General features: G+C 38.6%; 1 protein-coding gene across 4 annotated transcripts in view; it reads left to right on the plus strand.

The window, feature by feature from the left end:
- The window catches only part of LOC121855722, a 154,457-nt gene extending 128,973 nt beyond the window's left edge, over nucleotides 1-25,484 (plus strand). For all 4 annotated transcript variants that reach the window (XM_042350812.1, XM_042350814.1, XM_042350813.1 and 1 more), the window contains 6 exons: nucleotides 2,846-2,971; nucleotides 6,681-6,807; nucleotides 9,916-10,039; nucleotides 13,926-14,113; nucleotides 14,763-14,960; nucleotides 21,947-25,484. In XM_042350812.1, coding sequence (XP_042206746.1) covers nucleotides 2,846-2,971; nucleotides 6,681-6,807; nucleotides 9,916-10,039; nucleotides 13,926-14,113; nucleotides 14,763-14,960; nucleotides 21,947-22,049 — 866 coding nt within the window. In that variant the 3' untranslated portion in view covers nucleotides 22,050-25,484. The remainder of the gene's footprint in view (nucleotides 1-2,845; nucleotides 2,972-6,680; nucleotides 6,808-9,915; nucleotides 10,040-13,925; nucleotides 14,114-14,762; nucleotides 14,961-21,946) is intronic.
- The last annotated feature ends 323 nt before the right edge of the window (nucleotides 25,485-25,807 follow it).

A 25,807-nucleotide genomic window follows, 5' to 3' on the forward strand; every position in this document is an offset into this window, starting at 1 on the left:
TCCTTCCAATCTTTCATCCAATTACAATTCCCATTCAGATTATTTTAATAGCTAGTGTATTTCCTACAGTCAAAGTAGTGGTTCCCTTTTATTGATGTGCCTGTAATATTTGCATTTACTGAACATATCTTGATAATGATGGCATATTCAATACTATGCTTGATTTTTATGTACATATTAGATATACTGTATTGACACCTACTGATTTTTTTCCATGCAAGAGGTTTTTCTGATAATATACAGCACTGTACATACAGTACTACAGGGTATATACTTTTACAGTATTGTACTCCCTCAAGCTAGAAGTAAAAAATTTCCCTGCTACATGTATTAAGAGGTAGGGCCCCCAGGTGGGTAGTTATTTATTAATTTTTTTATTATTTGTGAGACACTGCAATGGCCAAGTGGACGTTATTTATAAATATTTATCGGCTACACCATCGATATACATTTTTATGATGTAATAAAGTGATGTATATTGAAATATTTTGAATGAAATCATGAAATGTTTTTGAATTTATGAGACGGTGGAATGGCTACTCTCAATAGGAGTCACAAATACCACACAAAATCATGTCATAATACAGTACAGTATGGTATAGGCCTAGCTTGGAAAAATAATAAGTGATAGTGAAATGTAGTGCAGTAGAGGCATGCATATGGTGAATTATAATGAATATATTGTGCTTATTTGATAAGTATTCCTACCGGCATCACCACTGTCGTGCATATGCCAAGGTCTACCTTATCTCTGTGGTAAGTGGAAATATTATTGCCAAAATTTAAATATTTGTCTCAGAAGTTTCCAACTGGTCAATTTCTCTAACTTGATATGTGTAAATTAATAATCCATCATAAAAAAATATGTTCAAAAGATGTCTACAAAAAAAGAGTAGCAAGGAATAAAATGTGTACAGTTTAAACATTTTGACAACTGCTTGCTTAACCACAACTTATTTTTACTTTTTTTTTCTGTCACTCCATTACTTTTTTCATTATATTTTTTCTGATTACACCATTGTCTTCCTCATACTTTTACTTCACTTTTTACTTTTATCCTCTTCGCCACTGATCGGCCCATTAGCTGCTTGGGCGGTCGGTCACGTCTCTATTACTCTTTATTGGCAAGTTCTGAGTGTGAACTGGCTCCTGAATATATTGGAATCTGCTGCAGTGTTGGTCAAATCTTTCCTTGAATGAGCTCACACGCAGTGCTGTCACAACACTTTCGGGTAGATTGTTCCGAGAGTTCACAATTCTTGTGATTTACTTTTCTTGCCATGTGCATTTTATACTGACTGATGTAATGATGTGGGTACAGCACGAAGAGGAATCAACAGTGAACTCTCACTTTTCACTTATTTTTTAGGGTTTCATATGATTTCCCAGCCATTTTTACATAGGAAGGCATCATTTGAATAAATATTTGACAATTTCGTAGCAACAAATAGTGCTATGGAAAAAAATATCTTCTCCACGATGTCTAGTCATTCTGCTGGCTCCAAACAGAACCAGTGACGGTCATTAAATAAATTTCAGGTGATCACGAGAATGTTAATGTGCAGTAATACATTGATTTATATAAATTGGTTTGGCAAATTAATATTAGTCACATACTTATCATTTTTATCATCTGTTAAATTTAAATTTTTAACCCTATTACAAGATTTTTATTGTGTTATTTGGTAGATATATTGTAAGTTAAATAGAAAGTGCGGCAACTTTGCAGTGAGTGGCCAGCCAACTGCACGGACTGTGATTGGAGAAATTAATTTTGCTTATACATAAATATTTATGGCACTTGTGCAGCTACTGAATTTTGGTGTTATAAAACATGCAAGCATGAAAACAATATACTATTGTATGCTTTTATTTATTATAAATACCCTAATTCCAAGTGTATTAAGTGCTATAAATATTTGTTAGCTGGGTAATTGTGCGCACGTGACGCAGCCACACTGCTCATGAACTTAGCCAGCCAAGACGTCAACACGACCACTCCACACCCATGACAGACAGACAGACAGACATTTATTTAGTTATCTGTATGTGTCTGAAAGGTATTATAGTTAGCCACTAAACAAGCAGGGACAGAATGATAGTGGTGGTGATAGACAACCCTCGCATATACAGTACAGTAGTTGTGTTAGAAGAAGCTCTTTTTCTCCTGGTGGGACCCCAACCATGCTTAATGCTTAGCCGTCCAAGTGAACTGCCCCTTAAGCTCGGTAAATGATCATCTACATTGTGTGTGTGTACGTGCATGCATGTGTGTACACATGGTGAATAAAAAACAAACATAATTGCTGGTGTACTGCATGAGAAGTAAGTATGATTTCATAGTCATAACTTAGGCATCAGCTCATAGGTAATAAGGTAGTTATTATTGAACCTGGGAAAAATCCTGAAGGCTGCTTATGCTCTTTGAATCAAAAGAAAAATATTATGCAGAGTACATAACCATGTTTAACCTTTGATTACACATTTAAATCCCCCAGAAAAATTAAGCTTCTTACTCTTTATTTTAAAACTGGCTTTTAAAAAAAAAAAATGTACATATTGTGTGTAAGTTCATAATTTTTTTAATAAGTTTTTATTGTACACTCTACATTTTTCTACATCTTTAATATTTTTATCCAGTTATACTAATGTATGCATGTAATTTTGTAACTACATAGAGTTTTTTATCTGGAGAGAAAAAATGTTTTAATATTGCACTGAAACTTATATTCATTAAAGTCCTTAATATATCTCTTGCAAATTCTTTTAAGATTATTTTATGTCTGTCAATATTATTCGTAGTTCAATCATCTATGAATTTAACACTTTCCAATTTAAATTTCAGGTGAAAGCAACATTTACACATTGGGAAACATTGGTGCACATCGTGTTGTATGTACAAAACTTCCAACTGTTGGTCATGACCGCTCAGCCTCCATTGCTGCAGGGAACACAACAACTAGACTGCTTGGTAAGTCACTTTTATCAGGGATTGTTTTTTAACCCTTGGAGCACTGCCTGTGATTTCAGAGTCATTCACAAAAAGTGCAGTTTTCCTCCCCAGAAATGAATGTTTTATTTTAACCATTTTTTTTCTACATTGTAGTGATCATGATGGTTTTATCAATGCCATTGAAATTTCCTGAAAATCATAAATAAGGTTTAAAAAAATTTTACATAACTTTTTTTTTCTTTTAAGAAAAGAAAAACTGGTCAAAATGATATCCAAAGCCATGCCAAATTACAAATATATTTAATAGAATTGTAATGCAGAATTACAACTGCTTAAAATTAATAAATTGATACATTATGGAGTAATTATACTACATACCTGTACTGTATGCGGGTATCCCTCGTTTAATGATCATTCACTTAATGATATTTTGGTATAGTGATATAAAATTTTTAGCTCCCTTTTTTATTTAATAATGGTAATTTTTCAGTTTTGTAATGTTTGACTCACTGGGCAAAATACAGGGGGGAAGTCGGAAAAACTGGGGATTCTGTGCTCCAAGTGCGCATCATTATAATACTGTAATGTGGCTTAGAAATAAAGAAAATATAATATAAGCTATAAAATAAGGAAAATGAAGAGATTGGGTGGGATATGTGTGGGAAGTGAATGTATGTAGTATTGAAGCAGTGAGTTGTAACTGCGGCTAGCCACACTCTTCCCCCCTTATGTGACGTCAAAACATACACAGCCAACAGTTACACATGTATCATGAGTTAGCTAAGTGACTGCCTGGCTGAATTGCGATGCATGCATACTGTACCAGTAAATGTGAGGAATAAATTAAAATAATATTAACAAATAAAATTAATAATAATAAATAAAATAAAAGAAAAAATACTGCATTGCCATTTGGCAATCTTTTCACTACACATGGAACACAGGAGACAGCGAACAGCTGAGATTCCCTACATCGCTCTCCTCTCCCCAGATCTGTGTGCTAACTCCCATGCACGTTAGAAATGTTTATAGTAAACCCTCAATATTCACCGGTACAACCATTGTATACCTGCTCATCATTCACGGGCATGAGGTTTGGTTATTCACATTTTGTGGTCGAGTTTTCCCGTAGTTTTGTAGTCTGGTTTCGCTGGACACTTGTGTTTTGTGTTTACTATACACGACTGTACCACGCAGGATGGCGTGCATCATAGCACGCTCTCTCAGTCTCCAGCCTCCGTTATGGTAACACCTGCTACTCGGCTATTTTCTTCGCTATTAATGCTGTTTTTGGTGACATTTTGTCCCTATTAATGCCTCTTAAGCATACAATGAATGGGGTGAGTGGATCAAATGCAAAAAGCAAAAAGAAATAGTGATTGCTTTGCTAGGGGTGATAGTGAGGCGTCTGTGGGACGCCATTATAGTGTTAACGAGTCAGCTGTGCGTTTAATCAGGAAAAATGGGGCAAGTGTTTGTGCAAGTGTCTCTGCAATTTTGTATCGTAATATAATTAATATTTAATTGCGATACTGTAATTCATTCATTTTAATCTATTTCATAATACTGTATATTCTTATAATAATAATACAGTAATTGACTTTTCACAACGTACAGCTATTTCAGATTCGTTCTGAATTCAATTTGTTTATTCATTAAAAAAATAAACATAACAATTAAGCTGAAATCCAAATTAACAAGAGTACAGTGTACAGTATATTACTTTCTTCTTTATTCAAGACAGCTTCTGGTCGTGAGACCCACTAATTCCCCACCCGACAATGCATCAGGTCAGTAATATGACACCACTAATCCCTCAACCCACCTTCACTGCAAATGAGAAAAGTTTATGTACAATAAATGACCTGATATTAGAGAATGGGGGGAAATTTATCTTTTCCCATAGACACAATGTTTTTTATCTCTATTTTCTATTTATTTTTGTATTACTCTGAGGTGTCTCCATAGGTATGAGCTTATTAATGGAATGAATCTCGATTTAGTCAACTAATTCACTAAATCAAGTGAATAATAACGGAAAAATTTCCTTCCGCTAAATCGATAGTTCGTTATATCGTATTCAGTTAAATCGAGAGTACTGTACAGTATACTGTACTCAAAAAAGGTTCTTCTTCGTGGGTGTGGATCCCCTATCCCCATTTTTCCCATAAGGCCTTAAATTTAATATTAGCAGATTTGACAATCACAGTGTTTCTGAGGAACCTAACCCCATGAATGTTGAGGGTCTGCTGTATTCCCTTTATGTTTTTGATGTTATGATAGTTATTATAATTTTTTGCATATTCTGTATGAACAATTGTGTGTGCATGTAACAGTGAAAAAAAAATTATGTATATCTACCTGAAATATGAGTTGAAATATAACTATAACATATCTCACAGCTCAGCCTCCCCTGCTCTGAGTGCGACTTCGTGAGTTGGTGACACATTCACTTGCCACACATACACCCATGCTCTTAATTTTTCTTATTTATAGATTTATATTATATTTTCTTTTATTTCTAAGCCACATTAGAGTACTGTGTTGTAATGATTATTCCACAACTTTTATAGTTTCATTACATGTTACAATGGCAACATGCCATTGTAACATTATTATTTGCAATACTCATAAGTTCAGGACTTTTTCCGTAAAACTCAGCAATAATTTGGCCTCAAATGTGAAACCACGGATATCAATGACTTGGATAGCGAGGACCCCTGTATAACAAACTTGTTTATAATTATTAGGGAATACGTACAGTATACTCTACTCGGTGTTTACCATCCTACCGTTTGAACCTGTTGTTCGTCCTCTATGCTTTGCTGTTATCCCTCATTTACTGATAATTTCACAACGTTATATTTTTCAAGAACGCCTCTCCGTTGTTAAACGAGGGATACCTGTACAATGTAGTGTACAGTACTGTATACAGTAGTATACAATATTATGTTTATTTACAATATATTGTACATGTACTGTACAGTGGTGTTTGCATAAATAAACACAGCTGTCTGTCTGTTTGTGCAAGATGTGTAGTTTAGACTCGGAAAACTTTCCCAGTACAGTACTGTACCTTGAAAAATTTCAGGGATGAAAGAATTAGTCTCCATTCCCGGAAATCTCTCAAACCTGGAACTGCTGTGCACCAATTATTCTGGCTAACCCTGAAAAAGTTAGACAAAATAAATAAATTTTAGTCACATAAAAGTGAGTTGCTTTTCTTTATCTGGAAAATTATTGTCACATGATCCTGAAGAATGGCCAGAGTGCAGAAGAAAGATCTAATGAAATGCTTCAGTATGGACTAAGATGTTTCCCTGAATTTGAAGGCAGTCACGGTTTCTAACCAATTAATAAAAATTAGCCACTTATATTAAGGTAATATCTCTATTCTGCTAGCTCTAGACTGTTTTATAAGTCTTTATGCAGAACGTGGCAGCTGGATGGATATAACACTTGTCATTGACCTAACTGATGCTGCCTCAAGACCTGTGGCTCATCACAGAGTAGAGTAACCCCAGTCCACCCAGCTGGAACCTCTGGGAAAGTGACCTTTGATATAATACATTACCAGCCAGGCACACTGTCTTACTTGTGTCCTGAAGGCTTTATCTTGGGACATTTGTATTCATACTACCCTTACGGGCCATCAGGCTTATGGGACCCACTTTCATTCTTTCATGCTAAGTTGGCATGGTCTTATAAATTCTCTTTGTATTTACAGGAACTTTCCAGAAAGTTGACCATGTATTCCTAATAGGAACAGCAGGAGGAGTTCCTCAATATACAGATTACAATAAACATGTTCGTCTTGGAGATGTTGTGGTTTCTGCACCCCCTAGTGGACAAAAGTAAGTAATATACATTTAGAGTTAAAATGTTGTTAGTATTTAAGTGTTTCTAAAAGTAAACCCTCGCACTTCTGGACTTCTCAGATCCGGATTTCGGTTGGTCCGGACGATATCTAGATGTGGTAAATTCATATCTGGTCTCTCTCTCTGTCTGTATGCCACATTTACTCCCCCACTGCTAAAATGGACCCTGTCCGCATCTCCCTCAACTACCAGTACCCGGCATGTGCCATTTATTGAGTAATACACTAATATAATTATTGTTGTTATAATTACTGTATTATTAAAAACAAACAAACATTATTTCTATTATTATTAATACCTTATTATTGTTATTGTTGATACAGTCCATGTACAATACAGTGGGGTATGCTATAACGAATCTAATTGGTTCTAGAACCTTGTTCGTTATAAGATTAATCCGTTCCAGGCCCCCAAATACAACCACTTAGCACTGAAAAATATAATATAAAATTGTAAAAAAGTGCATAAATATGCATCTAAACCCCTGAAATAAAGAATATCATTAATACTTGTAATAAAAAAACAATAAATTAGTAAAAAAAAAAAAAAATTAAATAATGTTCGTTGTAGGAGTTTCGTTCGTTATAGTATTCTTAATTTTATAGGTAAAACCGTTCGTTATAGGAATATTCGTAGTAGGATCCGTTCGTTATAGCATACCCCACTGTATTATGATTATCATTAACGCGCCTTCATTACAGTACTTGGTTTGTCCAGACATTTGCCACATTCTGACGCCATCTCCTCCCTAATTGTCCTCTAATTGCGAGGGTTAACTGTAATTTACAATTTTACATACTTTTTCCTTCTGTACATTAGGATACCTTGAACAAAAGTACTTAGAAACCATGGCCATTGTACAGTAAGTCGTTGATATAAGCGAGGGTTGTGTTCCTAAAAACCCTCACATAAATTGAAATTTCATATTTTGAATACTTAGTTAAATGGGAAAAAATATGATGTGTTCCATAACCGAAAATGAAAATGTTCCAGACCCATTTTCAAGACAAATAAACCATAAAACAAATCAATACAATATTATTTTTAAAAAGCAAGTGTACAGTACAGTGTACTTAACAATAAAAGCAGATACATCAACTTGGGTGGACGAGATGATGGAGATGGTGGTGGAGGTTTTACATAGTGGGTGATGGTGTGACATCTGCAGAGTCATCAGGGTTGGAAGCCATATCGGGGTGTATGACATCTTGCATAAGGCTGAACTTTGCGAGCATTGATTGAATTCCTGGTAGGAATAGCATCATTGCATATGAGTGAATTCACAAACTAATTCGAGTCACCCCTTTCTGTTATATCAAAATTTTCGCTAAATTGAATTTCCGTTATTTTCGCTCAATTTAGCAAACTAGTTCGCTAAATTGAGTGTGATTCCATTAAATTCCACTCCAAATGCGCCGCTTGGCATGTGGGGTTTGTTAACATCTGCTCAGTCTGTTCTGCCACCACTATGTGTAGTTCACTGCTACCTCTCGATCAACTAACTTCTGTGCTTAGACATCATGCCAAAAATCTCTCAAAAGTCTCAGAAAGGAAGCGGTGTGGGAGAGAAAGTCAAAAGAGTGCGGCTATCAATTGGAAAGAGTTTGGAAATCATAGAAAAAAAATTATAACAAACACCGAATCCCCTAGTTGAAGGTATGACATGAGTAATGATTCTATTGTTTTTATGTACATATCATGTCTGAGGTGTCTCCATAGGTGTGAGCGTATTAATGGAATTGATCTTGATTTAGCGAACTAGTTCACTAAATCGAGTGAAAAGTAATGGAAAAAATTCCTTCCGCCAAATCCAGAGTGTTCTGTATTGAAGGCTGTACCTGTACATCAAATTTCATGTTCGTCTTCGTACGTACAGTAATATTAACATTGTGATTGTAATCTGCAGATTTTTTCACACCTAACCTAATAATCTTTGGGTAGTGTATATATATATATATATATATATATATATATATATATATATATATATATATATATATATATATATATATATATATATATATATATATATATATATATATATATATATATATATATATATATATATATATATATATATATATATATATATATATATATATATATATATATATATATATATATATATATATATATATATATATATATATATATATATATATATATATATATATATATATATATATATATATATATATATATATATATATATATATCACGGGGGGTGTAAATCTCACACGCCTTAAGACCCTACTGTATGTGGTACTATGCTGTATTCAGTATTTACCGCCATGTCGTTTGTACTTGTTGTTCACCCTCCATGCTTTATTGTTATCCCTCATTTAGTAAGTATTTCATTTAATGTAATGTTCTTCAGGAACAAAATCCTCTTGTTCAACGAGGGATACCAGTATCGAGACACACTGCATTTTATATATTTTTCTGTAAGTGCTTTTGGTTTAGATTTTTTTTTTATGTTTGAGAGTCATGATGCAGTTTAATAAGGGTAGAATAAAACTAACACTTCTATAAGCACACCACTACCCTCAACTGTGAATTCAAACAAACAAACTGAATGTCAGGAGCGATTGGTGCACCAACAAAACAACAGCTTCCAACCGGCAAAACTACAAGACACTGCCATTTAGTGGGAGGTTTGTCGGGTAGTAGAATTATCATTCATGTTACCATCTGTCCTTTAGGATGTTTGTTGGGTAAAGGAATTTTTGAAACCAATGTTGTTTTTTGGGGAGTTGCTGTATATGTATTGAGATTTGGGAATTATTTTTTTTTTCAAGATTACGGCTGAAATGATAAGCCATAGTAATCCTTGTGTGGAAAAAACATTTTCTTTCAGAATTTTAAATTAATGTGTTTTAACTACTTTAAAACATCCAGAATAACACAAAAATGGTGTCAATAACCCAAGAGCCAGCCCTGCAGTTATTAATACTACTCCAATATTATTATTTTTTGTTAATGCATTGTATTTATTATACATTCTACCATTTCCAGTAAACAGTACCAGTATCCAGAGCAATAACTTTACATTGCAATATTTATTTAATAATAATTTTGTTCCAGGTTCATCTACATGTATTGTGACAGTGCCAAAACATTAGAGAGTGGATCATATGAGTTTGAAACTAAGTCATGGGGCCCTCCAGATTTGAGTCTACAGAATATTGCCTACCAGTTAAAACAGCAGGTGAGAAATGTTTCCAGGCCTTAGAGGGTATAAAATGTTTTAAGCATTGAAGTGTATGGTATTAGTTGCTTTTAATCTCTTACTTTATTTCAAGATCTTTAGTCATTATACTACTTTAATAATATTTATAATTTTTTGTGTTTTTTAAGTGGGGAAATTACATGTTAATTATTTTATATATTGTACCTGTTTACAGTTCTCTGTGATGTAAAGTTTTCTTACTTGTCTTTATCCTTACCTTATTCACTTCACCACTGATGGGTCTGTAGTCGTATTGGTAGTTGGTCATGTCTCTGCTCCACACTGTTGGCAAGCAGTGATTTCAGAATGTATCTGCACCGGCATTGGTCTTGAGTGAGCTAGCACTTGGTGTCAACACAACACTGGCAGGTTGTTCCAATAGTTCACGATTCTCTACAAAATTTCTGCCCTGAGAATTTTCTGAGCTTGTGGCTTATTCAAACTGTGACCCCAATTGGGGCAGGCATCCACTAGTTCCAGGTGTGAACACTCAACTGAGTAATGCCCTCAGAGGTATTTATAGACTTCTATTAAGTCACCCCTTGGTTGCCTATAGTATAAGCTAGGCAACTGCAGGCATTTTAATCTCTCTTTGTACCAGAGGTGCCCCTTATTTTTGGACATTTTCAATCAACTGACATTCCCCAGCATATTTCAAGGGACTGACAGTGTGGCACCCACACACCCCCAACACCACCCACACACCCCGAACGTCACCGGCACACTCCGAATGCCACCAGCACACCCCGAACGCCACCGGCACACCCCGAACGCCGCCCGCACCGACGCACCCACCCCTGAACGCCACCACGCGACGCACCCACGTCACACGCCCCGAACGCCACCTGCACACCCCCGAACGCCACCCGCACACCCCGAATGCCACCCACACACTCTTCAACACCACCCGCACACCCCAACACCACCCACACACCCTTCAACACCACCCGCACACCCTTCAACACCGCCCGCACGCTTGATCTCAAAATGGTGAAGTAAGTTGTAATTCTTTAACACTGCCACACTGTCTTTGCAAATTAAGCACAACTACTTTTCCATCCACGAGCAAAAATTTGGACAGACCACAGTAACATGCTCTTCAGTGAGAAGCAGAGAGAAGACTAAGCTTCTCTAGTGCCCAAGTCAGTGGACACACGAGTGAGATGTAGCCATCCCGTCATAAGTCGAGAATTGGTTTCTCAGGTAAGGGTTTACTGGCCTCTCTATACCTAATCCTATTTCCTATGGATAACCATACTTGGGGTATTCCCAAGGCCAGGTCAACAGGTGATGAGCAAGTCTTGCTACTACATATTGATATTTACTAAGATTAAAAAAACATTTGTTTTCCCTATTGCTAATGCAATGGCGAGCCACAGCAATAATTTGTAGGGCCAAATTTGTCCCACAGGTCATATCTTCAACCCCCACCTCTGGTGTAGTGTTCAGTAGAATATTTTATTTATAAGAATATATTGTAAAAGTTAAATAGTGTTTGCATAAATAAATAGTGCTCTGTGTCTGTCCGACTGTAGTGAAGCCTCCATAGCAATGGTACTCCATGCCAGATGTGTAGTTTAGACATGGAAACTTCACCAATGCTCAGAAAAATTCCGTATGTTATTTTTGTTCAATCCAGAATGTGACGTCTAGCTTTATACCTAGGTATGTAAATGCCTAGCATTAACTCGCCAGGCCAACATACAGGCAATTAAAACATCTAATAATTACTTATGTACGTAATATTAGGAGGACACATTGCTACCTGGCATTTACCGGGGTAATTGCAATTCTCAAAACTCCCTCCCGCACCCTCCATCACACGCATTGCTACCGTCATCATTGCTCATCCATATACTGTATCTGTATAGCAGGATTTTAAGTAGCTCAACTAGCTTGTTGCACAACACTGGGATGCACAGTATCAAGACCAGGGCTCTTATGAACCTTTGTTATAGTGTCTTTTTATAACTTCTATATTGTACAGTGGTCCCTTGGTTAACGAGCACACTCTGTTCCAGCAGGTTGCTCGTTAACCGAAAACTCGTTAACCGAAACCATTGTTTCAATGGGTTTTTGGGTAATTGGTTCCAGCTCACCGAAAATTGCCTAAATTCAACAAAAAAGGTAGAAAAGTACACTTACTTTGAGGTGTGTATGTAGAAGGCTCCTGGATGGTGATGATGATGATGGGAATTAGAATGGGGGTGAAGGAGAAGGGCACCATTTCACCCATAAAATTTTAGTTCTCTTGGTGTAATTCAAGATTATTTTCTTTAAATCAACACTGCACTGCATTATATATTGTCAATATGTAAAATAAATTTCAAAATGACCAATAATTTGCTTGGAAACACAGAAAAAAGTGTTTAGTTGAAGAGAGTCTCAAGCAAGATGTTACCTCCACTGAAAACAGAGAGAGACTAATGCCTGTCTGGTGTGTTAAAAGGCTGGATGACACGCCAGAAACTAGTTTCTTTACCTTCAATTATGTTCAATAATTGTTAAAATGACTAAAAAAGTTAATATTAAACTTTTAAAATTATTGAATAGTATAAACTTCTTGATATTTACTAAAATAGTAAGGAAATTAAACCCTAAAACCGATTACTGTATTGGCGGACTAATACTACAGCTGGTGGACCACCAAATGCAAGCGAAAAAATGTTGAAGTCGGCTCGTAAAAAACTCGTTAATCGAGGGATTGCTCGTTAACCGAAGTTAAGAATCTTATGGAAGGTAAATCGTTAACCGAAATCTCGTTAACCGAGGCGCTCGTTAACCGAGGGATCACTGTACTTAAGTTCTGGAACTCTTTTGAGTGGCAGGTTCTTGAGGTAAATACTTCTTAGTATTTTGGGGGGTTTGTTTTAGTTACACACTATGTACACTGATGAGAACTAAGAGGATATTGGGTGAATCCTCTCCAGGGAAGAAGTCTGAGTAATACTTGTATGTTGCCTTCAAGAGATATGTGGGGCACTTCCCTGTTCACAGGTTGTAAACTCTGTCTCACCTAGGAAATGTTAGTACAGTAACCTCATTAAGGTTTGACCCTTTGAGAAAGTTACTAGCTCAGGCCTGATTAGTTGTGGCTAACTGGCTCGCCCGGTGTTGTGCTTAACATGCAAGACCCTGACTTCCCTCTGAGAAGGAAGTAGAGAGCCAAAAAGTTCATGATAATTGTTATGTGTGTGTGTGTGTGTGTTTGTGTGTGTTTTTTTATTTATTTTGGGGTGCAATTTTATATAACACTAAGGTCCTGTTACACCAGAACTAAATGTGCATCAGCGCTGTGTCAAACTGTCTTTCCTCAAGCTCAGGGAAGTTGTGTGAATTCTCTCTCGTGAACACCGAGGAAAAGAATTTAACCTCTCTGCCTTCTCCTGATCTGAGTCTGCATAACTACCATCTTCGAGTTTCGGGTCTCATACACCCACACGTCATTAGCCTTGTTTGCCGTCCACCTCTGGAAATTATATATTTCTCCAGCCCTTTTACACTTCGACTTGGTTTGGTTCCTGGGCCTAGAATTCATCCTTCTGTCATGCTCATAATTTGTCATAACCCATCTCTTGAAATTCTGATAAAATTTGTTAACTTCATCATCTATTGCATAGTTCATGGCTAATGATCTCCTCATAATCCTAGAGCCAGTGGGTTAGGTTAGGTTATATATTCATCAGTCAGATAGTTCACTATGATATTTGGGGTAGTGCAGTATCCACATTCTTATTTATCAACTAGTCAGGCCCATGAATACCTCTTATTTCCTCCCTCATCTTATTGTAATTGCCATTGTTTTATTATTTGAAAAGGTGCAGTTTAATTATATGTTTGCTAAATAATTATGAATTGCTTTCAGGGAGAAGAAAAAGGTGGCCTTACTCCTTGGATTCACTACATGACTGAGGGTAATAACAAATTGTCAGCTCAGGAAATGGACTTTTCTCGACCGAATGAAGATACGGACAAATTATATATGAGTATTGGTGGGTCTGATGTGATTGAAGTTTCTCATCCTCTCCCCCCTGATGGTTCAGAGAATATAAGGTGGGTATACTAACTGAAATATTGTCATTGAATTAGTACTATTGTATTTCAACCTAAGAGATGAAATTTAGCCCTAGGCATATTTTTTCATTTATTCCTCTTTCTTTTATTCCATCATGAATAAAAACAATATGTTCAACTATTTTACTTTACCTTTATACTTTACTAAAATCTCAAAGAAAACACACATCTCAGAATTGTGTGTACATTATCTGCTTTTAAAAATTTTAGGCTTAGTAGGGGATATTATAGTGTATCTTAAGTTACTTGCAGTTAATATCACTGAAGAAATCAAAGAAATATGTTAATTTGTATTTGTTGGAAAGAAGAAATACTGTACAGAAATCCTATTGTATTCTTGCATGGAAAGACTGAGTGATGCTCAGAGGACATATTTTATAGAAAATTAATGTCAGGTGCTGTTTAAGCGAAGATGGAAAAACATTTTAGCATAACAGTGTGTATTTATGAACAAAAGAATTAGCATTTTTATTTTTATGATAATTGAGGTTTGCATCACTCATACACTGTTAAGCCTTCCTTTTCAACATGCTGTAAGTTGACAAATTTCTCGAGAGTATTTTGAAGGTAGATCATATGCAACAAAATCTGAAAATTCCCCTAGTAATTACAGTTTAATTTCTCACAGAGACCCCACAAAGCCCCGTATCCACTTGGGTGTCATAGCTGCTGGCCGATGTGTAGTTGGGAATGATCAAATGAGACAAGATTTTGCTTCTCAACTCTCCGTGGTTGCATATGACCAGGAATTTGATGCAGTCATAGAATCTGTATATGGTAATCGTAAGGACCAATATGTTCTCATCAGAGGCATTTGTGATTACCAGTAAGTAACCATACCATGATGTGCATGTTTTGTGAAAGGTAATATATATATATATACAGTGAACCCTCACTTTACGCAGTTAATTGAACCCACGGCGGCCCGCTTAAAGTGAGAAACGCATAAAGTGAACAACATAACACATGGGATTAATTGAAATAGAGACCGGGCCGACCCCCAAACTCCACTTTTTCAGACACAATGCCTACATTGTAGTAAAAATAACTTCTTAATTTTATGATGGTATGCACACACAATTAATAATTAAGAGAAATATCAATAATATTAGGTTTTTTAACACTTACATTAGTAGAAAAGATGGCTGGGCACACGGGGATGGGGGGTTGGTTCCGAGGCAGAGGGCAGATTATTGGCCCTCACCTGTATCACTTGTATCAATTGTATCACTATCCACCACAGAGGCTTGCAGGGCCTCTTTGTCAAACCCCTCAAAGTCCATATAAGTCCATATCCTCACTATCACTATCTTGGGCCGGCTGTGGTGGGTGGCGGGTGAAGAACTCGGTAATGTTTTGATGACTGGGCGACCTTGTGCGCACCCTGCTTGCGCCGCTCTCCGCGTAAAAGGGTACACACACCGCGGAAAGTGAGCATTCCGTGTTCTCTCTCTCTCTCTCTATATATATATATACACAAGAGTCAGGTTGTAATAACAACAGGCCTATATGATACAGTAATAGATTTGAAGCATCAGAATTTTTTGTTGTTTTATCCTTGTTGCTAAAATGTACACAGATGATGAATGGCTGGATTTTTCAAATAAAATTTAAATGAATATTTAAACTAATTGCCTCTCTGATAGGTATGCACCACAAGACTATCCTACAAAGCAGTGTCTGCTCCTCAGCAGTGACATTTTTTTAAACACTAATTGGATGAGGAGATAGTGCAGGAGAATTGTGTGTTGATGGGGAGTTAGAAAGTTTACATTATTTTAATTACAGGTTAGGTAACCATTTTCTGAAATGCTTGGGGCCAAAAGGGTCTTTGATTTGTGATATTTTTGGATTTTACTTTTATCCTCTTTGCCACTGATTGGCTCGTTAGCCATTTGGTCGGTCGGTCACGTCTCTGTTATGCACTGTTGGCAAGTACTGCTACAATGTTGATCAAGTCTGGTCTTGAATAAGCTCACATTCGGTGCCGTCACAACTCTCTTTGGCAGATATTTTCAAGAGTTCACAATTCTCACTCCGAAAAAGTTTGCCCTCACTGTTTCCTGGACTTGTGGCTTCTTCACCCTTGAGCTGTGTGGCTTCCTCAGCCGTGAACTGTGACCCCTTGTGGGGCAGGCTTCACTGTATAATGCGGTAGCTCACCCAGCAGGGATGGGGCCCAAGTCTATGTACGAAATTCATTTATATTTCATTTACAGCATATGGATGCATATAGCCTGCAGGTAGTTTTATGAAATATTTTTAATAATTTTGTGTATCAAATACATCATAAGATTTTACTGTACTATACACTGAAGAATCAGAAAGGTAAGCAATCACTACCGTCTGTTCGGCATCGCCATGACACCTGACTGTGGAGTGCTAACAGCCTGTGTCTTACCTTTATTCATTAGACATACATGCTTACCCTAAATTTATTTTGAAATGTCTTAAAAGTGATCAAATTACCCTGAAATATTATTAATTATCTTAAATGGTGTAAATTTTATCACTATGTGTTCTTTGCCAATAATTATTCATTAATAATTTGATATAAGGCCTCCCTCAACAACTCCACAGGAGATGCCAGATTTTTCCACAATTTCCAACTCAACAGAGAAAAGTAATGACAAATCAAATACTTTGCGCTGATTCTTGAGGATAACGACATTACAGTGAGTTCTGCTATAACGCGTATTTTGATAACGCGAATTTGCTCTAACGCGATTTATGAATTAGGAACGATATTTGTATAACGCGAACGCTTGTTTGCTATAACGCGATTTTTGCTTACTATTTCTCCAATTTTGTGGTACAGTGGGGTATGCTATAATGAATCTAATTGGTTCTAGAACCTTGTTCGTTATAGCATTCGTTCGTTATAGGATTAATCCGTTCCAGGCCCCCAAATACAACCACTTCACACTGAAAAATATAATATATAAAAATTGTAAAAAAGTGCATAAATATGCATCTAAACCCCTGAAATAAAGAATATCATTAATATTTGTAATAAAAAAACAATAAATTGAAAAAAAATTAAATAATGTTCGTTGTAGGAGTTTCGTTCGTTATAGCATTCTCAATTTTATAGGTAAAACCGTTCATTATAGGAATATTCGTAGTAGGATCCGTTCGTTATAGCATACCCCACTGTATTAACTGTGAATATAGTAAAGAAGAATATCAACAAGAAGCGTTCTGGTGATAGAATTCCCGGTGATGATCGTAAAAGAAAGGATATAACACTTGAAGAGAAGCTCGATTTTATCAACCTCAAAATCACCCTTCTCCCCCATCAAGTAAAGTGTTACATTTACTGTATGATTTCATTATTAGATATGAATGTAACATTTATTTAGACTGTGCTATCCTTTGTGTTAGGCTAACTACTAAATTTTTTCGATTTCGAGTAATCTGCACCTAACCCTATTTTCTCCATAAGCCCTGTTATTTCTATTACGCGATTTTCTATAACACGATATTTTACAAGAACACAATTATCGCGATATTTTTGAAACCATATTATTACTACAGTACAGTATATTGATGTCTGGTTCATATATCTTATATTTTCTCATTTATTTTACTTATAATCTTCGTATTACAGTGATATCCCCATTAACCGGAACAATTGGTGCAAAACACTTCCGGGATGGGAGATTTCCGAGTAACCAGATGAGTGTATCTGCCGCTCTGTTGCGTTTTCCGGGGACGTATTTGATGGTGAAGCGATGTTGCAGTGTCTTCTCTTTCAGTCGGAACAGCCGAAGGTTAAGAACATCTTTAAGGGCCCTGTTTCCGAACAGCTTCACCAACTGTTTGTGGTCCCGTCACCAGCAGGAGATTTGGGCACCCCAGCAGGAAGAGGCAGGCTTTTTACAGGCACCACACCACTGCCAGCGCCTCACCCTCCACCGCCGCGTATCCTCTTGGCATCACTCAACGTGCGGCTACCACACAGAGCTGGACGCCTCCCGCCACTACAGCAGAAAGGCGTATCCGCAGAGACACACCGAGCAGTGCTGCTGGAGGACGACAAACCCGATGCCATTCCTGCTCCAGTCAGTCACTACTGCCGTCGGTTGTGACTTACGGCAAGCCATCCCTGGCCAGCCTGCAAACGGTTTTCTGTCTTCTTCAATTTTAATTCTGAGGTGCTCGTCCCAATACACCCTCTTGGACTTTGGCCCTTTCAGTAGCTCCGCAAATGGCTGCATCACTGGCATGGTAGCCATGAAAGTGGCCAACTGATTGACGAGGCCATGCCACGACCTGATATCTGTCAGGGTCAGGCGGTCGGGCATGGGGAAGTTGCATACCGCTGCCAGCCTATACTCCTCCCATCCCAGGTAAAAGCCTACAAACTCCACCTACCTTTGGTAGAATTGAAACTTCTCTGGCTGTAGTATGATGCCCTTGCGGGCGCACATCTCCAAAAAGTCATATACGTGCCAGAACGCCTGTTTTACGCCCTCAATGTAGAGCAGTGTGTCATCGATGCATTTGTATTTCCTTGGCACCCTTTGAATCGTGTCATCGAATCTTCGGGTGTATGCGTTGGGTGCGGTTTAGTGCCTCATGGGGGTGCGTAGGTATCTGAACCTTCCCCAGGGGGTGATAAAGGTGGTGAGGCGGCTGCTCTCCTCGTCCAGCCTTACCTGGTGGAATCCCCAGTAGGCGTGTGCCGAGGGACTCCTGATACCATGTCAAAGGGCACCGGTGTGTGGTGCGTCTCTCTACAGCACCACCTGTTCAGCTGTTGGTAGTCCACCGTATGCCTCAGCTGGCCGCTTTTCTTGGCCACCACTACCATGCGGGCGCACCATTTCACCGCCTCCCCTGTCGGCACCGGGGTAATCATGCCCCTCCTCACGTCCTCGTCGAGTTGGTGCTTGACTTCCAATTCCCAGGGCCTCGCGACCGGCGCAGGCATGTGGCAAGCATGTGGGTGTGTACCGGGGAGGAGGTGTATGTGGTGCGGTGGGCCGTCCATCACAGGCAGAGGGGAGAGGGTGGTGTTGGAACACAGTGTTCGAGAAGTGTTGATTCTACCACTCCTCCAGACGTGGTACGTCTGGGTGGTACCAGTGTGCCCTGGGACGCCACGGGGACCACCTCGCTGTCGGCGGCCATGACTGGTTTGGGTAACGGGAAGGAGTCAGGCACCAGGCCCAGCCCCTTGTACGCCGTCAGGGAGAGGACTATCCTTTTCGCTGAATCCACAATCCGAGCTTCCTCCTCAATTGACTTGCCGTGAGCCTTGATCCGGAGCCGACAGCTGCCCAGGCACCTTACCGGCGCGTTGTTGATGCCCCTGGTGTCGCTACCGGCACATCCAGTCTCGACACTCGTACCCCTAACGTCCTCAGGAGCGACGGTCCAGCCTCCGTCACTTGTGCACCCGTGTCTGCCACCGCCTCGATGTTGCCAGACAGCATCGATACTGTGACTTGCAGGGAAGGTGGTGTAGCTTCCCTTGCTTCTACAACAGCTCACTAGGTGGCCTACCTTGCTGCATCCCCTGCACGTCAGAATCTTCGCAGGACAGCTCTCTCCCTTGCCGTGTCCCCGTCCGCAACTCCTGCAGCTGTAGATGGACTTGCTTGGATATTTATCGTGCAATTTGTGAGGTCTTTGGCTCACACCATCACATACATCGGGCAGGGAAGACTCGTCACCCTCATCCGTTTCCTAGCTGATAGAGTTGCCACACGCTGCCACCGAGCGGGACTTGTGCGAAACAGCATCTCGCTTTGCGCTATCGTACGTAAGGCACTTGTTGTATAACACATCCACGTTCAGTACCTCTCCCAGTTTTGGTAGAGGTCCCTTCTGAGGTCACTGTCAACTAGGGCCGCCATGACCTTTTTCACCAACATGTATTCTGAGATATCACACTTGCATTGCGGGCACTCGAAGTTGCAGTCAATCACTTGTCTCTACTCACTATGGAAATATTGTGCGATGGACTCACCGGGTGCTTGTCTGGACATGAAGAATTGCTGCCACAGGACACCCTGGTTCGTCTTCCTCGTGGCCAGCCTGCCTATTGCCTCCAGCTCCTCCTCCAAACTGAAACTTGTCCACCTGGCCTCAATGAACTTGGCGTCCACAATTCGCTGCAGGTCCTCCTAGCACAACAGACGCACGCAATGCACTGCGTCACTATCTGACCACCTGTTCAATTTTATCCATGTGGGACAGATTTTTTCCACAATCTGAACGAAGCACTAGTCAGACCTACTGCACACATGGCCGAGGCGGGCGCCTTGGCGCTTGTACCATGCCCCGTAGCCTCAGACATGGCTCTGAACGACCTCACCAGCGTGGAAAGTTCTGGCGGTGGGGCTTGAGCTGGCACCTGCTGTGCTGGAGCTGCCTGTGGGTCGGGCGACACAGGCCCTTGCTGCACTTCGTTCACCGGGAGGTATGGCGAGGACGTCTACGGTGTGGGCCGCGGCTATGACAGGTGGAGCGAGGCCAGGAAGCTAACAACCTTGCTGAGCGCTGGCAGGCGAGAATTCGGTGCTGCATTCATGCCGCATGCCGCGACATCACTGGCACTTGTAGGTTCGTAACAAGTTCACTGAGCCATGTAGGAGGTCCAATATTAGTGGAGCGTTGTCTTGCTTTTATTGGTGAGATGTCCTTACAGAGCGTACCTTCTAATTCCCCCGAGCACTCGATCCTTACTGGTCAGTCACGCTCATGCCACCTGCCTCACACGCTGCTGAGACTTAGCCCAAACTGTCATACTGCATCTGCTTCAGTCACGCCTACACATATTCATACATACAAACCCTACAATAATGATATGAGAACATTATGCGAATATACAATAAAACATTTAATATATAATAATGTGCAGTACTTAAAAAGTATCATAAAAACCAGTCTAAGGACATTTCCTTACAAGGGAGAGCACAGCCTTCAGTGGTAATTGTTACCACTTGGTCTTATAAGAACGTTGTTCAGATATCTAGATGGTCCATCCCTTGTAACGATCTTCGGGAGTAAGGTGCTTCCCAGCCTGGAGTACTGTTACCCTATCTGGTCCCTGAGATATGCTAGAGACTGTTAGTTGATTAGAAAATATCCAAAGGAGGGCAGCAGGCTGATGCCTATACTACGGCACCTCAGCTACCTAGAGAGATAAGAGCACCTGCAGCTGCCTAGCTTATGTTACAGACGGGTAAGGGGTGACCAAATTGGGGTGTATAAACATCTCAGAGGGCACTACAGTACTCAGTTGAGTGTCCATACCTGGAGCTGGCAGACACCCACCCCACAAAGGGTCACAGCTCAAGGTTGAAGAAATCACAAGTCTGGAAAACTGCGAGGGCAAACTTTTTCAGAGTGAGAATTGTGAAGACTTGAAACAACCTACCAGAGAGTGTTGTGATGGCACAAAGTGGGAGCTTTTTCAAGACCAGACTGACCAACACCTGAGCAGGTTCAGTTACATTCTGGAGTCAATGTATGCCCAGTACTTGCCAAAAGTGCGTAACAGAAACGTGACCAACCGCCAGTGCGGCTAAAGAGCTGATCAGTAGCAAAGAGGATAAAAGTACAAGTATTAAAGTTAAGATCCAGTTTTTGGGTTCTGTTTACTACAGGAGTATTTTACTGATTGATTAGCATTTGGCATCAATGTAGTAAGTTAACCAGGTTGCAACACTTATCTTGAGTACAATTCATGAGACTTCAGGTCCTGACAATTATAAAATGGGATTTCCTGAAACAATTCATCATTTTTGCATGGTTTAATTTGTCTACTCAAAAAGAATCCACTATTTTTATAATTTGCAGGGATGGTACAAGGAACAAGGATTGGCAGCCATATGCAGCTTTGGCAGCAGCAGCATTTATGAAGGCAATCATTTGTGGAATGGAACCTCCTTTGGATGATTAGCTGTGATGAATGCAGAATTGTACAGAAATTGGATTAAGAAATTTATGGTTGTTGCTACATAGTAATGATGTAAGGACAGTAAATAACATTTTCTAGGTCATTTAAGTAGTTCAGTCATTGGAGGACAATTTACTTTCTTAAAAGTTTCGTCACTTATGACTTCACTTTTTTTCCAAAAAATCCCAGTGTGTGTTGTGAATGAATGAAATTTTTAAGTTTATATTATATGTTGTTTTAGATAACAAATAATTTCTTTTCAATAACCAGTGTAAATTTCATGAAACTATATTACGGTGTTTATTATGTAGATTGAAGACTCGGTTTTGAAACTTTTTTCACTCCATTTGATAATTTGGTTATTTTACTCCATCTTTGTATTTTTTCATTTGTCTGAAGTGAAATATATAAACCCAAACTGATGACTATATACATTATTTTATATAAAAGATGACATAGGTGTTATGCTACATTAACTTATTTATATTATACAAACTCATTTCACTGTTGTTATGATTTAAAAATAAGAGTTTAACTTTTTTTAATGAATTTGCTCATATGGTATAGGATATATGATTAATATATTAGTTCTTAATATATTAGTTCTGTTGGTTAATTTCACAACTGACAATATTTTCATATAATATATTTTAAAATTGTATGATTTCCATGAAGAAAGCCATTTCTATACAGTACAGTACTTACATGGTCAATCAGAAAAATCATTAGGACCATCCATGATTGTACCATGCTGAAATATGAAGTTACAAGAGTGACAGCAGGTATTATTATTATTATTATAAAAGTGCTGTAATATGTAAAAAAAATCTCCTTCAAAGGTGAGCTATATCATACACAGTCATACAGAAAACTACTGCATAGCTTAAAGAAGTTGTATGTGGTTGTATTTCTTTTGTCAACTTCTTACACAGTATATGATCTGATATTAATTATACTGTACAGTACAGCAATCTAAAAAAAAATAATAAGTTGTAGACCAATGTCAAAGTGATTCAGTGTTCATGATAATACTACTGTACAGTACATTATTTAAAATGCTGCTCTATACCAGTTGAATCTATGTATTTTTGTAATGTACGACAGATGGTGCTTTAATATTAATTTACAGGAAACACTATACAGTACTACAGTGCAGTACAGTATTTTTTCTGCACTCCATATAAATTTCTTCTCAAAGGATATTCATTGCATTGCTACTGGCTAAGCAGATTGAGTTATGAGGGTCAGATTTATTTTTCATTTAATTTTTATATCTGAAAAGTGGCTTGTCAGGGATATGAAAAGAATTTTTGATAATGAAAATGGTATAAGGATTTATAATCTATTTCAAGTTATTCATATCTTGGGAATGTCTGAAATGGCATGTTATTATTATATATAATGAGTAGTAGAGATTTAAACTTTCCTAATAGACTGCACTTGGCAGATAAACCATAAACATTCTTCTCTGAAGATAATCAATGCATTTTTAAACCTACGCCTTCCATAGAATGACCAGGTAATTTAATAGATGCCTTTTTTGTCCTCAAGATCAGTGTTTATGTTGTTACAAATAGGTGTCATATTTTATTGATATTGTTGCTCCTAAGCTTTGATAATTAAGATGAATATTTAAAAAGCTTAATGTAAAGGTTATTGTGCTAGCGCTAACATTTAAAGCAATACTATGCTCGTTCAGTACTATTAATCAGATGAGTATATTTGTAAATATGTTTCCCTAGGTAGGTCTATTGGTTGTAGATCGTATTTACATGAGCTATGACTTGAGTTGTATTATCCACAGTTTCCTCTAGTGAAGATGCTCTTTCCATCAAACTACCATAAACCTTTGCCTAAGTAACTTGAAAGTGTTGCTTGTCATTGCACAATCATACATGCCTTCAGTGCTTTTCATTGCACAAAAAATGCACCAGTATGTATAGCATAATAGTATTGAATTCTTTTGAGTTCTAGGAATGTAATAGGACTAGTCTCATGTGGATGATACTGTTTTAAGAATTTTCAGTACAGTAAACCCTTGATAACTCTGAATACATGGGCCTCGAACCATTCCGAGTCATCACGGCACTTTCCTCCTGGTCTTTCGTCCCACCCCAATACCCAACTTTTGGGCCAAAATAACCTACCATAATCAGAAAACTTACACCAAAATTAACGCTTATCAGCACTGCAGGCAAAGAATGAGGGTAATTCAAGCTTGTGGTGCCACATGGTAGATGTCAAGAGGTGATGGGGGTCACTGCATTACAGTACAGTATATACAGTAAAATTATATATTATAAGCCTAGGAGGTGTTCACTGAACCAGCGCGAGAGAGAGAGGGACGCCAAGAGTTAACTTAGAGCTGTTATTTTTCAACTCATAATTTCAGATAGACATATTCTTTCTTTTTTTTTCTTCTTTACGTAGTTACATGCACACACAATCTTTCATACAGAATGTGGAAAAAAAATTATAAGGTCAAAAAAAATAAAGGGAATAAACAGAGCGGGGGAGGGAGGAGTGGCGTGGGGTATCTCTCGGCTGTTTATGGTCTCGTGTGTAGTGAAATGATTGTCAAATGGAAATGCAACATTTTTTCTTTTATTTTATGTACTGAACAAAGAATAGCTCCTCTAGGTGACGTGACACAGACAGCCACCCAGCTGACTCACATTAGGAAAGGGAGGGAGGAAGCGACGCAGTTACACTTACAGCTCATTGTCACAACACATAGACGTTCACTGTCTTTATTTCCAAGACACATTAAAGTATTGTAATGCTTTTATTTTTATTTTTCTCAAACAAGCACAGACAAGTTATAAACACAGAGCGAGAGAGAAATGCTGTGTGGGTTGGCTTGCACAGGAACACGACCCAAGAGTAAGGTCACACATGTTACGCCATACCAAGATTGCATCATCATACGAGGTGTGATCCAAAAGTTCCTGGATTGGCTTCATAAAATCTTTATTTTTCAAGATATTACAGTGAAACTTTAGTCACCCTCAAAATATTCTTCAGAGGCTTCAATGCAGTGCTGAATCCCACCCTCCCACTTCTGGAAGCAGATCTGGAAGTCCTTGTTCGTGAGGCTGGAGAACACCTGCAATGTGTACTGTACTGGATTTCCATTCAGTCCATAATCATCTTCCCCTTGAGGTTCAACTTGAACCTCGGAAACAGCCAGAAGTCACAGGGGACCAGATCTGGAGAGTTTGGAGGGTGGGGGGGGGCCACTGGGATGCCATGTTTCGCCAAAAAATCATTCACAGTGAGGGCAGTGTGTGCAGGTGCCAGTCGTCAGTCAAAATCTGGTTAACATTTCCATATGAAAGGTCCAACCGCTCGGCAATCTCACGGGTGGTCCCCTTACGCTCTTCATGGAGAAGCTGGTCAATTTTCTGGACATTTTCATCATTTCTCTCGGTGGAAGACCGCCCAAAACAAAGCTCATTTTCAAAGGAGGTGCAGCCTTCTTTGAAGCACTTGTGCCCCTGAAAACTTAGCCCTGGACATTGTTTCATCTTTGTAGGCTTCCTTGGTCATTTCATGGGTTTCTGCACCAATTTTTCCAAATCTGAAGCAAAACCTGATGGTGCAGCATTGCTCAATACTTCCCTCCATGTTGAGGGTTGAGTGGTGACTGACTCGACTTAGAAGATGGGTTGGAACACACACACACACACACACAAAGCTGCAGTAAGGCCTGTTGGTGACACATGTTTTTTTTTAGTTTAACAAATTTATTGGCAGAGCTT

Source organism: Homarus americanus, unplaced genomic scaffold (genome assembly GCF_018991925.1).
Source record: "Homarus americanus isolate GMGI-L3 unplaced genomic scaffold, GMGI_Hamer_2.0 scaffold21353, whole genome shotgun sequence".
Classification (NCBI taxonomy): Eukaryota; Metazoa; Arthropoda; class Malacostraca; order Decapoda; family Nephropidae; genus Homarus; species Homarus americanus.